The 18,533-nt window shown below is 39.0% G+C and overlaps 1 protein-coding gene across 1 annotated transcript in view; it reads right to left on the reverse strand.

Annotated features, from left to right (window-relative positions):
• Nucleotides 1-1,395, reverse strand: part of LOC147572645 (uncharacterized) — a 44,938-nt gene extending 43,543 nt beyond the window's left edge. Inside the window, exon 1 of the mRNA XM_086694155.1 lies at nucleotides 769-1,395. Coding sequence (XP_086550281.1) covers nucleotides 769-1,117 — 349 coding nt within the window. The 5' untranslated portion in view covers nucleotides 1,118-1,395. The remainder of the gene's footprint in view (nucleotides 1-768) is intronic.
• Nucleotides 1,396-18,533: the final 17,138 nt, after the last annotated feature.

Genomic DNA, 18,533 nt, shown 5'->3' on the forward strand with positions numbered 1-18,533 from the left:
TCAGAGATAGACAAATACCCTATGATTGCATGCATGTGAAATTTAAGAAACAAAACATAAACACTGGGTGGGAGGGGAAAGAAACAGAGGCAAACCATAAAACAGATTCTTAACTATAGAGAACAAACTAAGAGTTGCTGGAGGGGAAGTGAGGGAGGGGAATGGGATAAATGGGTGATGAGTATTAAGGAGGGCAGTCTTTTGATAAGTACTAGGTGTTATATGTAAGTGATGAATCACTAGATTCTACTCTTCCAACTAATATTACACTATATGCTGACCAACTAGAATTTAAAACTTGAAAAAATAATTAAAAATACCAAAAAAATAGAAAAAATATCACAAGAGGGGGAGGAGCCAAGATGATGGAACAGCATGGAAGTTTTTTGTGTGTCTCACGTCCTTGAAATACAGCCAGATAAACACTAAACCATCCTACACACCTAGAAAACTGATTGGAGGATTAACACAACAATCTGCACAACCTGAACCACAGAATTCAGCAGATATGCGGTGTGGAGAGGTGAATTTGGGGAGTGAGAAACCCCAGAGGATAGGGAACCAATTTTGTGGGCGGAGAGAGTACAAAGACTGGGGAGGGGGAAAGAATACGGGAAAAGCACCCCTCCCCAAAAGCAGCTGGTGAGAAAGTGGAAAATTGGAAACAGCCGCAGGGACTAAACTAAAAAGGGAGAAAGGAGACAGTTTAAATCCCATTAAGACTGTAAACAAGGGGAGCTCAAAGGCTGCAACTCCGCAGCTCCTTACCTGGCGATGCTCTGGTGGGAAGGGTGAATCCCCAGTAACAGAGTGGGGTCCGGGAGGTTCTCAGGCCACACGGAGAAAAGCGGTTCCACTGCTGGAAGGACATTTGGTAGAGACTGTTGAAGCCCCCTGGTCCCAGCAGACCCCGGAAGGCGGCCACATTTGCTGGTGCTGGGGCAGGGTCCTTAAGGGTGAAGCCTGGTGCCAGATGTGTGTTGTGATTTTCCAGAATCCCTGAAACGCTGCTGCTCACTGTCTCGCAAACTTTTGGGGGGGGGGGGGGCACGTGGCCGCAGTCTCGGGGCGCCGGCAGCAGCAGGGTCCAGCAAGCGTTCCTGGGTGCCGCAGACATTCAACCTTGCTCGGTGAGACCCTCCCACAGAGAGGCAGAACGGGTCAAAGCCACAGTCTGTCAGAAGTAAGGGGCCGGCGAAAACAGCCGCGTCTGAGACACAACTCGGGAGAGAGGTGCTGCCTGGGGCCTGGTCACGGAGAGTGAAGAAGCAGGAGTGGACAAGAGCTGAAGACAGAGGAGGGCTGTGCGATTGATCTGGGAGAACAGACTGGGTAACTGGGAGGCGCCATTTTCACTGTTCCTGCACATGCGCATTAGCACCTATGAGCACTGCAACAATCCACCCCAGTAGGCCAGCAGCGCCATCTAGTGGACAGCGGAGCTGTTACACTGAGCCCCGCCCAACTAGGCAACTTCGCTCTTCAAGAACACAAGTCTCACCGCCGGCTTGGTTTATGGACTAAAGAGCTACAAAGACTGACTTCTAGGGGAAAACGAAGCAATTTCAGTCCTACTTCAATCTGTTAGTAGGTTCATCTATCCAATTTTCTTTCTTTCTTATTTTCTTTTTTTTCTTTTTGTCTTTTACATTCTTTTCTTTTTCTTGAATACAGAAAAGAAAAAATTCATTTTTATTTTCAATTTGTATTAAAAATATTTTTCTTTAATTTTTATTTCTATATTTTTTACTTTTGTGTAAATGTTTTCTAATTCTATTTTACTTCCATCATTTTATTTTAGACTACTACAGTGTATTCACCTTTTCAAATTTTCAAACAATTTCCTTTTTTTCTTTTTCTTTTTTCTTTTTTGTTTCTTTTCTTTTTCTTGAATGCAGAAAGAGAAAATTTTCATTTTTACTTTCAATTTCTATTAAAAATATTTTTATTTAATATTTATTACTATATTTTTTGATTTTATGTAAATTTTTTCAAATTCTATTTTACTTCCATCATTTTATCATAGTCTACTACAGTTTATTCATTTTTTCAAATTTTCAAACGATGTCCTTTTTCTTTTTTCCTTGTTTTTCCTTTTATCTTTTTTCTTTTGTCATTTCTTTTCTTTTTTCTTGAATACAGAAAAAGACAAATTTATATTTATTTTTAATTTTTATTACAAATATTTTTCTTTAATTTATTTCTACTATATTCTTTACTTTTGTGTATATTTTTTCAAATTCTATTTTACCCCCATCATCTCATTTTAGTCTACTTCAGTGTATTCATTTCTTCAAATTCTCAAATGATTTTTTTTCTTTTTCTTTCTTTTTTTTCCTCTCCCCCCTTTTTTTCTCTAATCTGTCAAACCACTATCAACACCCAGACCAAAACACACCTAGGATCTAGCATCATCTATCCAATTTTTGTGTGTGTGTGTTATTAATTTTTAATTTTAATATTTTTTAATTTTAATTTTTTTTAATTTCAATTTTCTACCTCATTAATTCCTTTTCTCCCTTCAAACTGACAAAATGAAGGAATTCACCCCAAAGAGCACGAAGAAACGACAGCCAGGGATTTAACCAACACAGATACAAGCAAGATGTCTGAACCAGAAGTTAGAATCACGATAATAAGAATACTACCTGGAGTCGAAAATAGGCTAGAATCCCTCTCTGCAGAGATAAAAGAAGTAAATATAGCCTGAATGAAATGAAAAATGCTATAACTGAGCTGCAATCACGGATGGATGCAGCGGCGGCAAGGATGGACGAGGCAGAACAGAATCAGCGATATAGAGGACAAACTTACAGAGAATAACGAAGCAGAGAAAAAGAGGGAGATTAAGGCAAAAGAGCTCAATTTAAGAATTAGAGAAAGCAGTGACTCATTAAAAGGGAACATCAGAATCATAGGGGTCCCAGAAGAGGAAGACAGAAAAATAGGGGTGGAAGGGTTATGTGAGCAAATCATAGGAGAAAACTTTCCTAACCTGGAGGAAGACACAGACATCAAAATCCAGGAAGCACAGAGGACCCCCATTGGATTCAACAAAAACTGACCATCAGCAAGGCATATCATAGTCAAATTCAGAAAATACTCAGGCCAGGAGAGAATCATGAAAGCAGCAAGGGAGAAAAAGTCCCTAACATACAAGGGAAGACAGATCAGATTTGCAGCAGACCTATCCACAGAAACTTGGCAGGCCAGAAGGGAGTGGCGGGATGTATTCAGTGTGCTGAATCAGAAAAATATGCAGCCAAGAATTCTTTACCCAGCAAGGCTGTCATTCAAAATAGAAGGAGAGATAAAAAGTTTCCCAGACAAACAAACATTAGAGGAGTTTGGGACCACTAAACCAGCCCTGCAAGAAATTTCAAGGGGCACTCTGAGGGCAGAAAAGATGAAAATATACACATATAAATAAATAAATGCCAAAAGCAACAAAGATTAGAAAGGACCAGAGAACATCACCAGAAACTCCAACTCTACAAGCATCATAATGACAATAAATTCATATCTTTCAGTACTCACTCTAAACATCAATGGACTCAATGCTCCAATCAAAAGACATAGGGTAACAGAATGGATAAGAAAACCAGATCCATCTATATGCTGTTTACAAGAGACCCACTTTAGACCTAAAGCCACCTTCAGATTGAAAGTAAGGGGATGGAGAACCATCTATCATGCTAATGGTCAACAAAAGAAAGCTGGAGTAGCCATACTTATATCAGACAATCTAGACTTTAAAATAAAGACTGTATCAAGAGATGCAGAAGGGCATTATATCATAATCAAGGGGTCTAGCCACCAAGAAGACCTAACAGTTGTAAACATTTATGCGCCAAATGTGGCAGCACCCAAATATATAAATCAACTAATCACAAACATAAAGAAACTCATCGATAGTGATACCATAATAGTAGGAGACTTCAACACCCCACTCACAGCAATGGCCTGATCATCTAATCAAAAAATCAACAAGGATTGGGGCTCCTGGGTGGCTCAGTCAGTTAAGTATCTGACTTCAGCTCAGTCATGATCTCACGGTTTGTGAGTTCAAGCCCCATGTCAGGCTCTGTGCTGACAGTGTGGAACCTGGAGCCTACTTTGGATTCTGCATCTCCTTCTCTCTCTGACCCTACCCCATTCCTTCTGTCTCTCAAAAATAAAATAAACGTGAAACAAAATTAAACAAAAAATCAACAAGGAAACAATGGCTTTGAACTGGACCAGATGGCCTTAATAGATATATTCAGAACATTTCATCCTAAAGCAGCAGAATATACATTCTTCTCCAGTGCACATGGAACATTCTCCAGAATAGACCATATACTGGGACACAAAGCAGCCCTAAATAAGTACAAAAAGATCAAGATTATACCGTGCATATTTTCAGACCACAATGCTATGAAACTCGAAATCAACCACAAGAAAAAATTTGAAAGGTAACAAAAACTTGGAGAGTGAAGAACATCCTACTAAAGAATGAATGGGGTAACCAAGCAGTTAAAGAGGAAATTAAAAAGTATATGGAAGTCAGTGAAAATGATAATACCACAACCCAAAATCTCTGTGATACAGCAAAGGTGGTCATAAGAGGAAAGTTTATAGCAATCCAGGCCTTCCTAAAGAAGGAAGAAAGATCTCAGATCTTTCAGGTTGTGTAACCTAACCTTCTGCCTTAAGGATCTGGAAAAAGAACAGCAAATAAAACCCAAAGCCAGCAGAAGACAGGAAATAACAAAGATTAGAACAGATATGAATGTTATTGAAACCAAAAAAAACAGTAGTACAGATCAACAAAACCACAAGCTTGTTCTTTGAAAGAATTAACAAAATTGATAAACCACTAGCCAGTTTGATCAAAAAGAAAAAGGAAAGACCCAAATAAATAAAATCAAGAATGAAAGAGGAGAGATCACAACCAACACAACAGAAATAAAAACAATAATAAGAGAATATTATGAGCAATTATATGCCAATAAAATGTGTAATCTGGAAGAAATGGACAAATTCCTAGAAACATATACACTACCAAAACTGAAACAGGAAGAAATAGAAAATTTGAGCAGACCCATTACCAGCAAGGAAATCGAATTAGTAATCAAAAATCTGCCAAAAAACAAGAATCCAGGGCCAGATGGCTCTCCAGGGGAGTTCTATCAAACATTTAAGGAAGAGTTAACACCTATTCTCTTGAAACTGTTCCAAAAAATAGAAATGGAAGGAAAACTTCCAAACTCTTTCAATGAAGCCAGCATTACCTTGATTCCAAAACCAGACAGAGACCCCACTAAAAAAGAGAACTATAGACCAATTTTCCTGATGGACATGGATGCAAAAATCCTCAACAAGATATTACCCAACCAGATCCAACAATACATTAAAAACATTATTCACCACGACCAAGCGGGATTATACCTGGGATGCAGGGCATCCGCAAAACAATCAATGTGATTCATCACATCAATAAAAGAAAGGACAAGAACCATATGATTCTCTCAATAGATGCAGAGAAAGCATTTGACAAAATACAGCATCATTTCTTGATAAAAACCCTCAAAATAGTAGGGATAGAAGGAGCATACCTCGAAATCATAAAAGCCGTATGTGAATGACCCAATGCTAATATCATCCTCAAGGGGGGAAAAACTGAGAGCTTTACCCCTAAGGTCAGGAACAAGACAGGGATGTCCACTCTCGCCACTGTTATTCAACATAGTATTGGAAGTCTTAGCCTCTGCAATCAGGCAACACAAAGAAATAAAAGGCATCCAAATCAGCCAGGAGGAGGTCAAACTTTCACTCTTTGCAGATGACATGATACTCTATATGGAAAACCCAAAAGATTCCACCAAAAAACTTCTAGAATTGATTCATGAATTCAGCAAAATTGCAGGATATAAAATCAACGCACAGAAATCGGTTGCATTCCTATACACCAACAATGAAGCAACAGACATCAAGGAATCAATCCCATTTACAGTTGCACAAAAAACCATAATATACCTAGGAGTAAATCTAACCAAAGAGGTGAAAAATCTATACACTGAAAACTATAGAAAGCTTTTAAAGAAATTGAAGAGGACACCAAAAAATGGAAAAAAAGATTCCAAGCTCCTGGATAGGAAGAACAAATACTGTTAAAATGTCGATACTACCAAAAGCAATCTACATATTCTATGCAATCCCTATCAAAATAACACAAGCATTCTTCACAGAGCTAGAACAAATAATCCTAAAATTGGTATGGAACCAGAAAAGACCCCAAATAGCGAAAGCAAACTTGAAAAAGAAAACCAAAGCAGGAGGCATCACAATCCCAGACTTCAAGCTATACTACAAAGCTGCAATCATCAAGACAGTATGGTACTGGCACAAGAACAGACACTCAGATCAACGGAACAGAATAGAGAACCCAAAAATGGACCCACAAACGTATGGCCAGCTAATCTTTGACAAAGCAGAAAAGAATATCCAATGGAATAAAGACAATCTCTTCAGCAAGTGGTGCTGGGAAAACTGGACAGTGACATGCAGAAGAATGAACCTGGACCACTTTCTTACACCAGACACAAAAATAAACTCAAAATGGATGAAAGACCTCAATGTAAGACAGGAAGCCATTAAAATCCTCGAGGAGAAAGCAGGCAAAAACCTCTTTGACCTTGGCCGCAGCAACTTCTTACTCAACACGTCTCTGGAGCCAAGGGAAACAAAAGCAAAACGAAGTACTGGGACCTCATCAAAATAAAAAGCTTCTGCACAGCGAAGGAAACAATCAGCAAAACTGAAAGGCAACCGATTTGCAAACGACATATCAGATAAAGGGTTAGTAGCCAAAATGTATAAAGACCTTATCAAACTCAAAACCCAAAAAACAAATAATCCAGTGAAGATATGGGCAAAAGACATGAATAGACACTTCTCCAAAGAAGACATCCAGATGGCCAACTGGAAAAAATGCTCCACATCACTCATCATCAGGGAAATACAAATCAAAACCATGATGAGATATCACCTTACACCTGTCAGAATGGCTAACATTAACAACTCAGGCAACAACAGATGTTGGCGAGGATGCAGAAATAGAGGATCTCTTTTGCATTGTTGGTGGCAATGCAAGCTGGTGCAGCCAGTCTGGAAAACAGTATGGAGGTTCCTCAAAAAACTAAAGATGGAACTACCCTACAACCCAACAATTGCACTATTAGGCATTTATCCAAGGGATACAGGTGTGTTCTTTTGAAGGGACACATGCACCCCCATGTTTATAGCAGCACTATCAACAATAGCCAAAGTGTGGAAAGAGCCCAAATGTCCATTGATGGATGAACAGATAAAGAAGATGTGATACACACACACACACACACACACACACACACACACACATACACACACACAATGGAGTATTACTCGGCAATCGAAAAGAATGAAATCTTGCCATTTGCAACTATGTGGATGGACCTGGAGGGTATTATGCTAAGTGAAATTAGTCAGAGAAAGACAAAAAATCATATGACTTCACTCATATGAGGACTTTAAGAGACAAAACAGAGGAACATAAGGGAAGGGAAACAAAAATAATATAAAAACAGGAAGGGGGAGAAAACAGAAGAGACTAATAAATGTGGAGAACAAACTGAGGGTTACACGAGGGGGTATGGGAAGGGGGATGGGCTAAATGTGTAAGGGGCACTAAGGAATCTACTCCTGAAATCACTGTTGCACTATATGCTAACTAATTTGGATGTAAATTTTAAAAAATAAAAATAAAATTTAAAAAATACCAAAAAAATAAAGTAATAAAAACTTAAAAAAAATTTTTTAATGTTTATTTAGTTTTGAGAGAGACAGAGACAGAGCATGAGTGGAAGAGGGGCAGAGAGAGAGAGGGGAGACACAGAATCTGAAACAGGCTCCAGGCTCTGAGCTGTCAGCATACATGGGCTCAAACTCACAAACCGTGAGATCATGACCTGAGCTGAAGTTGGACACCCAACCGAATGAGCCACCCAGGCTCCCCTAAAAAAACTTTTTTAAAATAGAAGACAGCAGTAGCTTTGGATCTGAGTCATCTCTTATCCTGTACTGCTCTTAGCATGGCATTATAACTAATATATGTCCCACACACCAATATTGTATTTTAAAGTTATCCATAGAAATCATTCATATATTTATTCATTCAATAAGTTATATATCAATAAGCACTTGATATATAACTGGGATTACTGATAAACATGAGGAATACAAAAAACTAACTGATACATACAGCCCAGTGAAAATTCATATGTAAAAATGAACTATAATTCATTATTAAATTATAAGTCTGTTCAAAGAGCAATGGGCCCTAGACAACCAGTCATTTATTTTCTGTCTCTATAGATTTGCCCTTTCCAGACCTTTATATAAATGGAGTTATATAATATGTGTATACATTATATAATGTACGTAATCTTCTTGAGTTTGATCCATATTATGGGTATTTCATTCCTTTTTATTGCTGAATAGTATTCCTTTGTGTGACTAAACCACTTTTGTTTATTCCTCAGTTTCCAGTTTGGGGCTATTATGAACCATAATAGTATTAAAATTTATGTGTACATCTCTGTGTGGACACAGGTTTTCATTTTCCTTGCTTTTAGGTACCTTGGATTCCCCAAAACCTAGCAATTTTACCCCTAGGTATCTATCTATTCAAGAGATGTCCATATAAAGACTTGGATGTAGGGGCACCTGGGTGGCCCAGTTGGTTAACTTCCCATCTCTTGATTTCAGCTCAGGTCATGATCTTGCCATTGTGAGATCAATATGGAGTCCTGCATTGGGTTCCATGCTGGGCATGGATCCTGCCTGGGATTATCTCTCTGCCTCTCTCTCTGCCTCTCCCCTGACTCTCTCTCTCAAATTAACTAAGAGTTAGTTAAATAAACTTAAAAAAAGAATTCAACATAAATTTATGTTTAAATTTGAAAGAAATTGCCAGACTATTCTTCAAAACAGTTGTACCATTTATATTCTCATTAGTGATATGTGAGGATTCTAGTTTCTTCGTACCTTCAACACGTTATTATCTATTCTAGAGAGTGTTCTAATTTACATTTCTCTACTAATAATGTTAAGCATTTTTTTCCTCATGGGTTAAGTGGCCATTTAGATATCTTCTTTGGCAAGATATCTATTCAAATATGTTACCCCCTTTGAATTGGGTTATTTGCCTTTTTATTATTGTGTTGTAAGAGTTTTTTAATATGTTCTAAATATAAGTTCTTTACCAGATATCTGATTTGCAAATATTTTTCCTAGTCTGTGGCTTATCCTTTCTTTTTTTACTAGTTTATTTTGAAATGCAAAAATTTTGATTTTTATTAAGTCCAATTTATCATTTTTAAACGGATTATTCATTTCGTGTTGTAGCTAAGAAGGCTTTGTCTACCTTAAGGTCACAAAGATTTTCTCCCATATTTTTCTAAAAGCTTTAGAGTTCTAGCTCTTCTATTTAGATTTATGATACATTGATTTAATTTTTGTGTACAAGAGAAGATAAAGGTCTAAATTTGTTGTGTTGCCTATGGATATAAAGTTGTCATAGCACCATTTTTGAAAAGGCTAACCTTTGGCATTGAATTGTCTTGCCATCATTGTCAAAAATCAATTGACTAAAAAATAATAACTGTAGTTTTATAGTGAGTTTTGTGAACAAAGACTAGAAGTCCTCTAATTTTTTTTTTCCTTTTCAAGAATATTTTGGCAATATTGGGTCCCTTACATTTCCACATAAATTTCAAGATCTGCTTGTCAATTCCTGCAAAAGAGTCTGGAGATTTTGATAGAGATTATATTGAATCTGTAGATCAATTTGGGGACATAAAAAGTATTCCTGAATCATGGTAAAATGGTTGCAAACATAGATTCTGGAGTCAGATGAACAACCCATTCCATTTCCTACAGCATTATATTGGGCAAATTAATCTCTCTCAACCTGTTTCCTCACCTTTAAAATGGGGGTGTTAACAATACCTGTTTCCATATATTCAGAATCAAAAGATGCATTCTCTATTAAGCCCTTAGCACAGTGCTTCTTGTTACCTATTATTACCATATTGTCATTTCTTATTCTGTGAGGAACTGTGTAGGCACTAGAGATAAAAATAGTTACAAGTTGAAGAAATCTCTGAGACAGTGAGATTGCCCTAGGTTCTGTATTTTTGTTGCTTTGGGTGGGTAGGGGATAAGAAGGTAGATTTGGTGTTGATGGGGTGCAAGAAGGATTAATCTTAATAGGAAGACATGTGAAAGGGAAAAAATGTTAGCTCTACCAGCAGCATTTAAAAAATAAAAAATAAAAACTTCCCATGATTTTCCCATGATTCATTCAATCAACACACATACCCCTTCTCACTAATCACTAGGAAAAATTGGTAAAGAAAGCCTTATTCTTTTCTCTTACTCTCCTGTTGGGACCTATTTTTCTCTTCCAAGCCTATGTCCATTTTTAATTGAATTCAAAAAGTCATGTGTCCAGTGTGTGTGTGTGTGTGTGTGTGTGTGTGTGTGTGTGTGTTTGTGTGTGTGTGTGTGTACGTGTGTGTGTTAGAGGCACAAGTATTACATGACTCAAGCCCAAGGAGAAGACCTGCATTCTAGCTACCCTAAGAACATTCCTAATGACAATAATACACTTCGACCCAATGGGAAAAACAGAAAGTCTTTAGCTGCTACATGATTTTTCTGGTGCTAAGAGGCTGCCCTTGTGCGCTGAGCCAGATTGTTGTCCTACTAGTTTTCAGGTTCCCAGCATGTCTGATTGTCAGTTTTGTAATCCACATCATCCTGATGTTTCCAGTTTCCTCCACCTCCGAGTCAGACAGCAGGATAGAGACGAGCTCATCGTGCTCTGGCCCAGACTCCAGAATAAAGTGATTCCATGTGTGGATGCAGTGCCTGACACATCCATCCCATTGGCCACAGGTTGTTCCAGCTCCATAGGGACACTGAAAGAATGTATCAAAAGACTTGCCCAGGTATCTAAAACACATTTTCAAAATATCAAGTGACCCTTGATGACCAGTCTGCTGATTAACTGCAGCGTCCCAGGGGTCCTTGGAGGGGACGAGCTGAGGCCAAGTTTTCAGTATGTAATCACTTCTCTCTGCACTGAGTCAGAAAGCTCACCGCCAAGCTGGAGCTGCAGTAGAACATGTAACTGGTCACAATGATTGTAGTTTCCCAATCATCATGTGCTGCCAACATTCTGTTTCAAATTCCCTATTCTCAGAGGAACTGCCTGGGAATTTGGAAGTTCTTCACAGTGGTTTCTGGATGAGCTCCTCCCTCCCCATTTGCACCACCTCAGCCCTCATGCTGTCCATGTTACATCTTCTATCTTTGTCACTTCTCCCTCAGTTCACGTCAGCCTGCACTTAGTGGCAGAATTATGTTCTATTAGGATTTGTCTGTATCTTGGGACCTGCAATAATATTGGGAGTGATCTAGACATGATATTAAGCTAGCAACCAAGATCCTCAACCAACTGTTTGCATCCAATCACAGTTGGTTTACAGAGAGATGAACGAAGTTAAGACAGCAAGATGGGTTGCTCTTGAGCATGGACACCTTCTGTTTTCACTATGAGTAGGGCCAAGGACATGACCAAAATCAGACTAAGGGATATGGTTGGCTTCTTTTTCCTGGGGTGTCCATAGTTGCATGAGAGATGGATTATAGAATTCAAGAGAGGTTGTGAAACTCAAGGGAGAAAGCTCAAAGAAAGAAAGAGAACACACTAAATAGATTCCCAAGCTTCTAACCTTTCTGTTCATTCCATTAAGTGCTCTGCTCCTTAGCACCAACATGGAGGTTCAGAATAATCACTGGCAGTAAGACTGCTGTTTGCCATCAGACAGAAGAATCATCTTGACAATAAAGAACTTCCACAATGACAAATGAGATATTGTACATTCAACAACTTTAATAAACATTCTGTAAAAAAAAATGAAACATTTACATGGACACCTGTGCCTCTTAATGTAGGTATCTTGGCCAGCTTCTCCACAAGCTTACCTAATTGTTTATACACTTTATACTTAATAAAGTACACATTTTTTAATGTTAAAAAAATTAACACCCTAGCTTCTCCATATGGTCCCCCTTCTGTGCACACATGCCCCTGGTATCTCTTCGTGTGTCCAAAATTCCTCTTCCTTTTTTGTTTTTTTAATGTTTATTTTTGAGAGAACATGGGAGGGGCAGAGAGAGGGAGACACAGAATCTGAAGCAGGCTCCAGGCTCCACGCTGTCTGCACAGGGCCCCATGTGGGGCTCTCGCCCATGAACCGCAAGATTATGACCTGAGCTGAAGTCAGACACTTAACCAATGGAGTTACCCAGGCGCCCTCAAGATTCCTCTTCTTACAAGAATACCAGTCAGGTTGGATTCAGTCCTGCCCTAATGATCTCATTTTAACTTAAACACCTTTTTAAAGGCCCTTTCTCCAAACACAGTCATGTTCTGAGGTATTGGGGTATTAGTGCTTCAATGGATGGGCTACAGGAGAGGACACAATTTACCCATAATAGTATGTGGTAATGATCTGTTTACAAGAGTCTTCTTTTAGGTCCATACCAATGCATTTGTCAATATATCTTCTGCACTTAGCACAGAGCCTGGCATACGTTAGCATTGAATGAATGTTTGCGCATACACATATGCGTAACATAGTTGTGTTAGTGGGGAGAGTTATATTGCTGTGCCTTGCTTTAGGTGGAAGGAAAAAGCCTTCTATATTGAGTATTAACTCAAAGACACTTGAAAGTTTCTCAGAAGTTCTTCTTGATGGCATCTTTGTCTCCAAAATAAAGATCCCTGAAGTTATGAGTAATGGGAGTAAAACTGCCAATGTTCTGCCATGCTGTGTGATCTTCAGGCAATGCTTCATGCTCACTTGCTCGTGGACTGCAGTGTCAGAACTGTTAAAAGGGTTAACAGTTAAGTAGAACAAGGCAAAAGCTTGGGAGTGCGGAGTAAGACCACATGAAAAATTTAGTGAGAAGCAGAGAAGAGTGGTTACTAAATGGATCAGCTGTTTTGATGTCAAGGAGACAAAATGAGATTAAAGAAATTAGGGGCAATACATAGAAGCATCTGGATGGCAAATGAAAAATTCAATTTTCCCAGATGTTTGGTCTATACAAAACTTCATTCCCTGGTATCTGAAAGCATTCAGAAGACTGGCTAGAGGCTTCATCTTTCTCCTGGGTTTCTCTTATGTGTTCAGGTGGTCAAGCTTCTCATATTCTTGACTCCCAGTAAGTTCAGGGCCTCAAACACAGTGATTTGCTAGTGCCAAATGATCATAGATGGGCAAGATTTTGTGTGTATCCTATGGCATTTCCAGGATGTAGACAATAGTATTAGAAGCAGTAGTAAAAGATGTGTGATGAGACATGTGTGCCTGTCTGTGCACTGCATACATCTGAATATTTATCACCACGTGTGAGGCAGAACTGGAAATAGACCTGTGACAGAGGTAGAACTCCATCATAATGAACTCCACAAGGCATTCTCCTTCAGTAGAGAGGGTACATGGTAGAAAGAATGTGTGATGTGCCAAAGGAAGGAAACAGCTCCCCGGACTCACCATCCTGAATTAGCTTGTGAAAAGAAGTTCTGTGGGCCCAGTAGGGAGAGAAGGGGTAGTTCACAGACATGGTTTTCATCTTATCTTCGTTGGAAAACTGAACTTTTTAATGTGGTATCCTTGAGGGTTAGTGGCTTGGGAATTTAAGGGTCTTTCTTTGAGTGACTTGAATATTCAATATAGGAGAGAGTGAAAAGAGAAGAAGTCTAATGACTCTGTGGTGACACCATGAAATACCTATAAACAGGACTGTGGTGGCTCATCTCGGCATAGACTCATTTCCCATGTTACAACACTGCATTGTAAGTTTTGTGATAAAAGCAAGCACAAGGTACAACTAAGGCACAGACAGGGTCCCCAAACCGGGACCAAGAGGTCCCCAAGGAATGTCACAGCTAAACTAAAATCTGAATCAGGGGCACCTGGGTGGCTCAGTTGGTTAAGCAACTCTTGACTTCCATTCAGGTCATGATCTCATGGTTTGTGAGATCGAGCCCCACGTCAGGATCCATGCTGATAGTGCAGGATTCTTTCTCTCTCCCTCTCTCTCTGTCCTTCCCCTACTCACTTACTCTCTCAAAAAAAAAAAAAAAAAATCTGAATAACACTATTAGCTAACCCTTATTGAGCCAGACACAGTTTTACATGCTGTGTATATATTACCTACATTAGTTAACAATCCCCTGAGGGAGGCACTGTAATTTATCTCTAGCTTATAGTGAAGAAACAGAGGCATAAAAAGTGAGGTAACCTGCCCAAACCAAATATAGTTAGTAAGTGGCAGAGCCAGGATGTAAAACCAGGTTACCTTTAGCTTCTCTGTGCTTCACTGTGCAATGGATGACCAAGAGTTACCCAGACAGCAATAAGGGAAAAGGACAGGGACAAAGAATCAGTAGGTACAGGCCATTCTCTACAGAGATCATCGGTTTTGTAGAAGCTTGGGGTGAGTTAGCAGTTCAGTGTGGCTAAGAGGCTGGAGAAATAAGCAGATGCCAAAATATGAAGGGTCCTACAAATCTTTTTAAGGAGTTTTGACTTTATGTCCAGAGTAATGGGAAATAATTTGTTTTGAGGGACCCAGAAGAGCTAGACTTCATGAAAACAACCCTGGGAAGTTGGCCCTCATCCCAAACGGAGGAATGTGATAGGCAATTTAGGAATGGATTGCTTTGTAGTTGGCTAATGTTCATTTATTTTTTTATAAAGCAAAATGAGTAAATGCTTTTATCTTAGGTGGCGAAGTTGAATGAGTTTTAGTCTCACCCCTTGTAAATAAGATTGTACCAGGGGGCACCTGGGTGGCTCAGTCAGTTAAGCGACAGACTCTTGATTTCAGCTCAGGTCATGATCTCACAGTTCATGGGTCGGAGCCCCGCATTGAGCTCTGCATTCATAGCATTGAGCCGGCTTTGGAATCTCTGTCTCCCTCTCTATGCCCCTCCCCCCATCTCTCAAAAATAAATAAAGCTAAAAATTCAGAAGAAAAGAAAAAAAAGAATGTACCAGACACTTGACAGAGTCTGGGAATTTAGAGGTGGACTTACTGGCATCAGAAAACCAGGACTGATTTTTCTGTCTCAGAAATGTGATTGCCTCAAAAATTTGAGGTTGCCAACCATTGCTTCCCTGGCAAAGCCTGAATCTTGCCACTAAAAGGCAAGCAGCGCCCTTGTTTGCCACTCATACATGGGGTATTTTGTCTTCATGCTAATTTCCATTCCAGGTGTGAGGTCAAAGTTACCAGCTGTAGAAGAATTACAGAAGGGAAATAGAGGACATAGCAGCATTTGGAAAGCCATCACAATAGGTGACAAAACTTTTACAATAAGTGACAAAACTTGTTATCAAGCAAGATTAAATGCAAGGATAAAATTTACTAAACTGACATCATCAAGCCATCTTGTTTGCAATTTTTTATTTCACTTTGAAATAAACCCCACAATTCAAGTTATCTGATTGCACTCTAGGAAAATGTTTCTTTAAAAAAGAAATATATATATTAATATGTGATATGTAAAGGAAATACACACACACACATACACACAGAACAAGCATGTGCTTTTCCCTAGGTAGCAGAAAAACTTGCTTTCTTTCATTCAAAGTAGATGAGAATGAATAAGAAGTAATGCTTCCTGTCTTCAGAGCATTATTCCACAGACTAAAGGTAAAAAAAAAAATTCAGACACTTCACTCGTCCTCACATCTCAGGAGCTTCATTCCCATAAACTGAATTTCGAGTACCAGTTGCTACATCTGGATTCTGAACAAATGAAACGAAGCTCCCTCAGTCTCCAGTTAGAACAGACATATGCATCTGTCCTCAATTGACACACACCCAGCTAAAATGTTGCAGCATTGGCTGGCCTTTTGTCATTGCTCTCTTGACAGTAAAATAACTATCATCTGGTTCAGCTGGATCAAAGAAAGACGTGCGTTTGATGTAGGGCTGTTCCTTCACAGCATAACACTTCGTCATGATTACCTCTTTGGCAACATGGTATGGAGATGAAAAATAGGCATCCTTTGATATGCAGTAGAAACAATGATCAGACCTACAGATTGCACTTGACCGTTTGCCTGGTAGCCTCTTTCAAACTGCCGCTTCCACTGTTCCTCTGTTCTTTAGAGGTTGCTTCAGCTGTTGGGTTTGAGGAAGCCTTGAAGTGTGAGCCAAAAGCAATGAGAGAGATAGAGAGAGAGAGAGAAATTGTTGATATGTCTGCTCCAATAGAGAACTGACGATGCACCACAGTTTATCTGGAGACCCCTGTGTGCCAAACAGTAGGGTTGTTTTAGGCTGTCTTAATCTCCACCCCTAATCAAAGACCTCTGTTTCAGAAGTGTTGGCTACCCTAGTTTGTTCACATACATATTACTACTTTTCAAGCTGAGAAGTTTAAGGTCATTTTTCACATGAGGAAGCTGAGGTCCAGAAAGGATGAATGTTATGGGTAAGGTCAAACCAGGTGTTTAGGTCCCACCTTCGGTTGGATGCCACTCAACAGAGCATTTCACAATCTTTTGATTTCTGGTTACACTTAAAAATTTCAAATTTTACCTTGGTCACCTGTGTATGGATAATGTAAATAATCCTAATGAAAATAAATAGGAAAGAGTTTGGAGGTGGTGAGGGCTGTGGGTATGAACATATGGTGCAGAGTAGAATAAGGAACAGATTATAGAATATGGAACAGAATAAGATAATGACAGGATAAAGAAAAAGAAGAGGGTATTTGTTACAGGTTGAACTTTGTCTCCCAAAAGATGTGTTGAAGTCCTAGTCCCTAGTCCTTGTGAAAATAACCTTATTTGAAAATAGGATCTTTGCAGACGCAACGAAGTTAAGATGAGGTCTTACAGTGGGTCAGTTTTTTGCCTGATATACACGAACTCTCTCCCTATATGGTGGGGTATCGGGGTATACTGTGTGTAGTATTGCTGGTCCACACAGTGCCTTACCTAGTCATCCCACGTACACAGGTCAGAGTAAAGAGCACTCGCCTTTTACCATCCTCCTGTCTGTGACACTGCATACGGCACAAGTGATACAAAGCAACCCGAAGGGGAAATGAGGGTTGAACTACTCTAAGTAACTGTATGCTCTGTCAATGGCTACACCCTGGCCACATTGTTCTGCTAAGGGTGCTTACTTTATTCTTTCTTACCTTATTTTTCTTCAACGTAAGTTGTTGTTTCTTGTACATACTTTTATAATACATCTCTGTCACTTAAGAATGATTTCTAGAGGGTGCCTGGATGGCTCAGTTGGTTAAGCGCCCAACTTTGGCTCAGGTCATGATCTCACCGTTTATGGGCTTGAGCCCCGCATCAGGCTCTGTGCTGACAGCTCAGAGCCTGGAGCCTGCTTCAGATTCTGTGTCTCCTCCTCTCTCTGCCCCTCCCCTGCTCGCACTCTGTCTCTCTTTCTCTCTCTCTCTCAAAAATAAATAAACATTAAACAATTCTAAAAAAATAAAAGAATGATTTACAGAAGTGGAATTCCTGGATCAAAAATTGTAATAATTCCTGAGGTTTCTCAGATGTATCTCCAATTTGCTCTGAGAACAGGTTATATCAATTTGCACTCCCATGTACATAACATTGGATTTTTTTCAACTTCATACTACATTGTACTCATAAAATTACAAAATATGCACATTTTATTTTTAGCTCACCTATTTGTAAATCTACCTATAAACTATAAGCCAATCAAGGATCATTTTGAAGGTGCCATATTTGTTTAATCTTTAAGTGTATTTATTTTGAGAAAGAGAGAGAGAGAGAGCAGGAGGGGCAGAGAGAGAGAGGGAGAGAGAGAATCCCAAGCAGGCTCCAAACTGTCAGCCCAGAGCCCAACACAGGGCTCAAACCCACAAACCACAAGATCATGACTTGAGCAGAAACCAAAAGTTAGTTGCTTAAACCGACTGAGCCACCCAGGCACTCCTGTTTCTTTAATCTTATTAAAATTCTCTTCTAAAAACTTAGAGGTTTTTTTTAATTTACCAGTGCACCTCAGCACCTATGTAACAAGTATGTACATAGGTATGTGCATAATAAAATTTTAAATAAATGAATATGAATTAATGTCTGAATGAGAGATCAATTTGAATGAAAATCAATAACATTGCAGAGAACATTATCAGTGTTTTTTTTTTTTTTTCAAAATAGAAATTTCCTTAGTCAGTAATAGGACAATTTAAACAAGAAAGAGTACAGTACCAAGATTTTGCCAAATATTATATTATTTTTCTTTAATCTTTATTAACAAAATACAAACAAAATCACTACCATCAGATACAAAAGTGAAAAATTTCTTTCCCATTTCTGTGCCTGACTCGCCTACTTTCCTTCCAAGAGGCAACTACATTACAGCCAAAC

The sequence above is a fragment of the Puma concolor genome, chromosome E4 (assembly GCF_028749965.1).
Source record: "Puma concolor isolate L17-30 chromosome E4, mPumCon1.1.hap2, whole genome shotgun sequence".
NCBI lineage: Eukaryota > Metazoa > Chordata > Mammalia > Carnivora > Felidae > Puma > Puma concolor.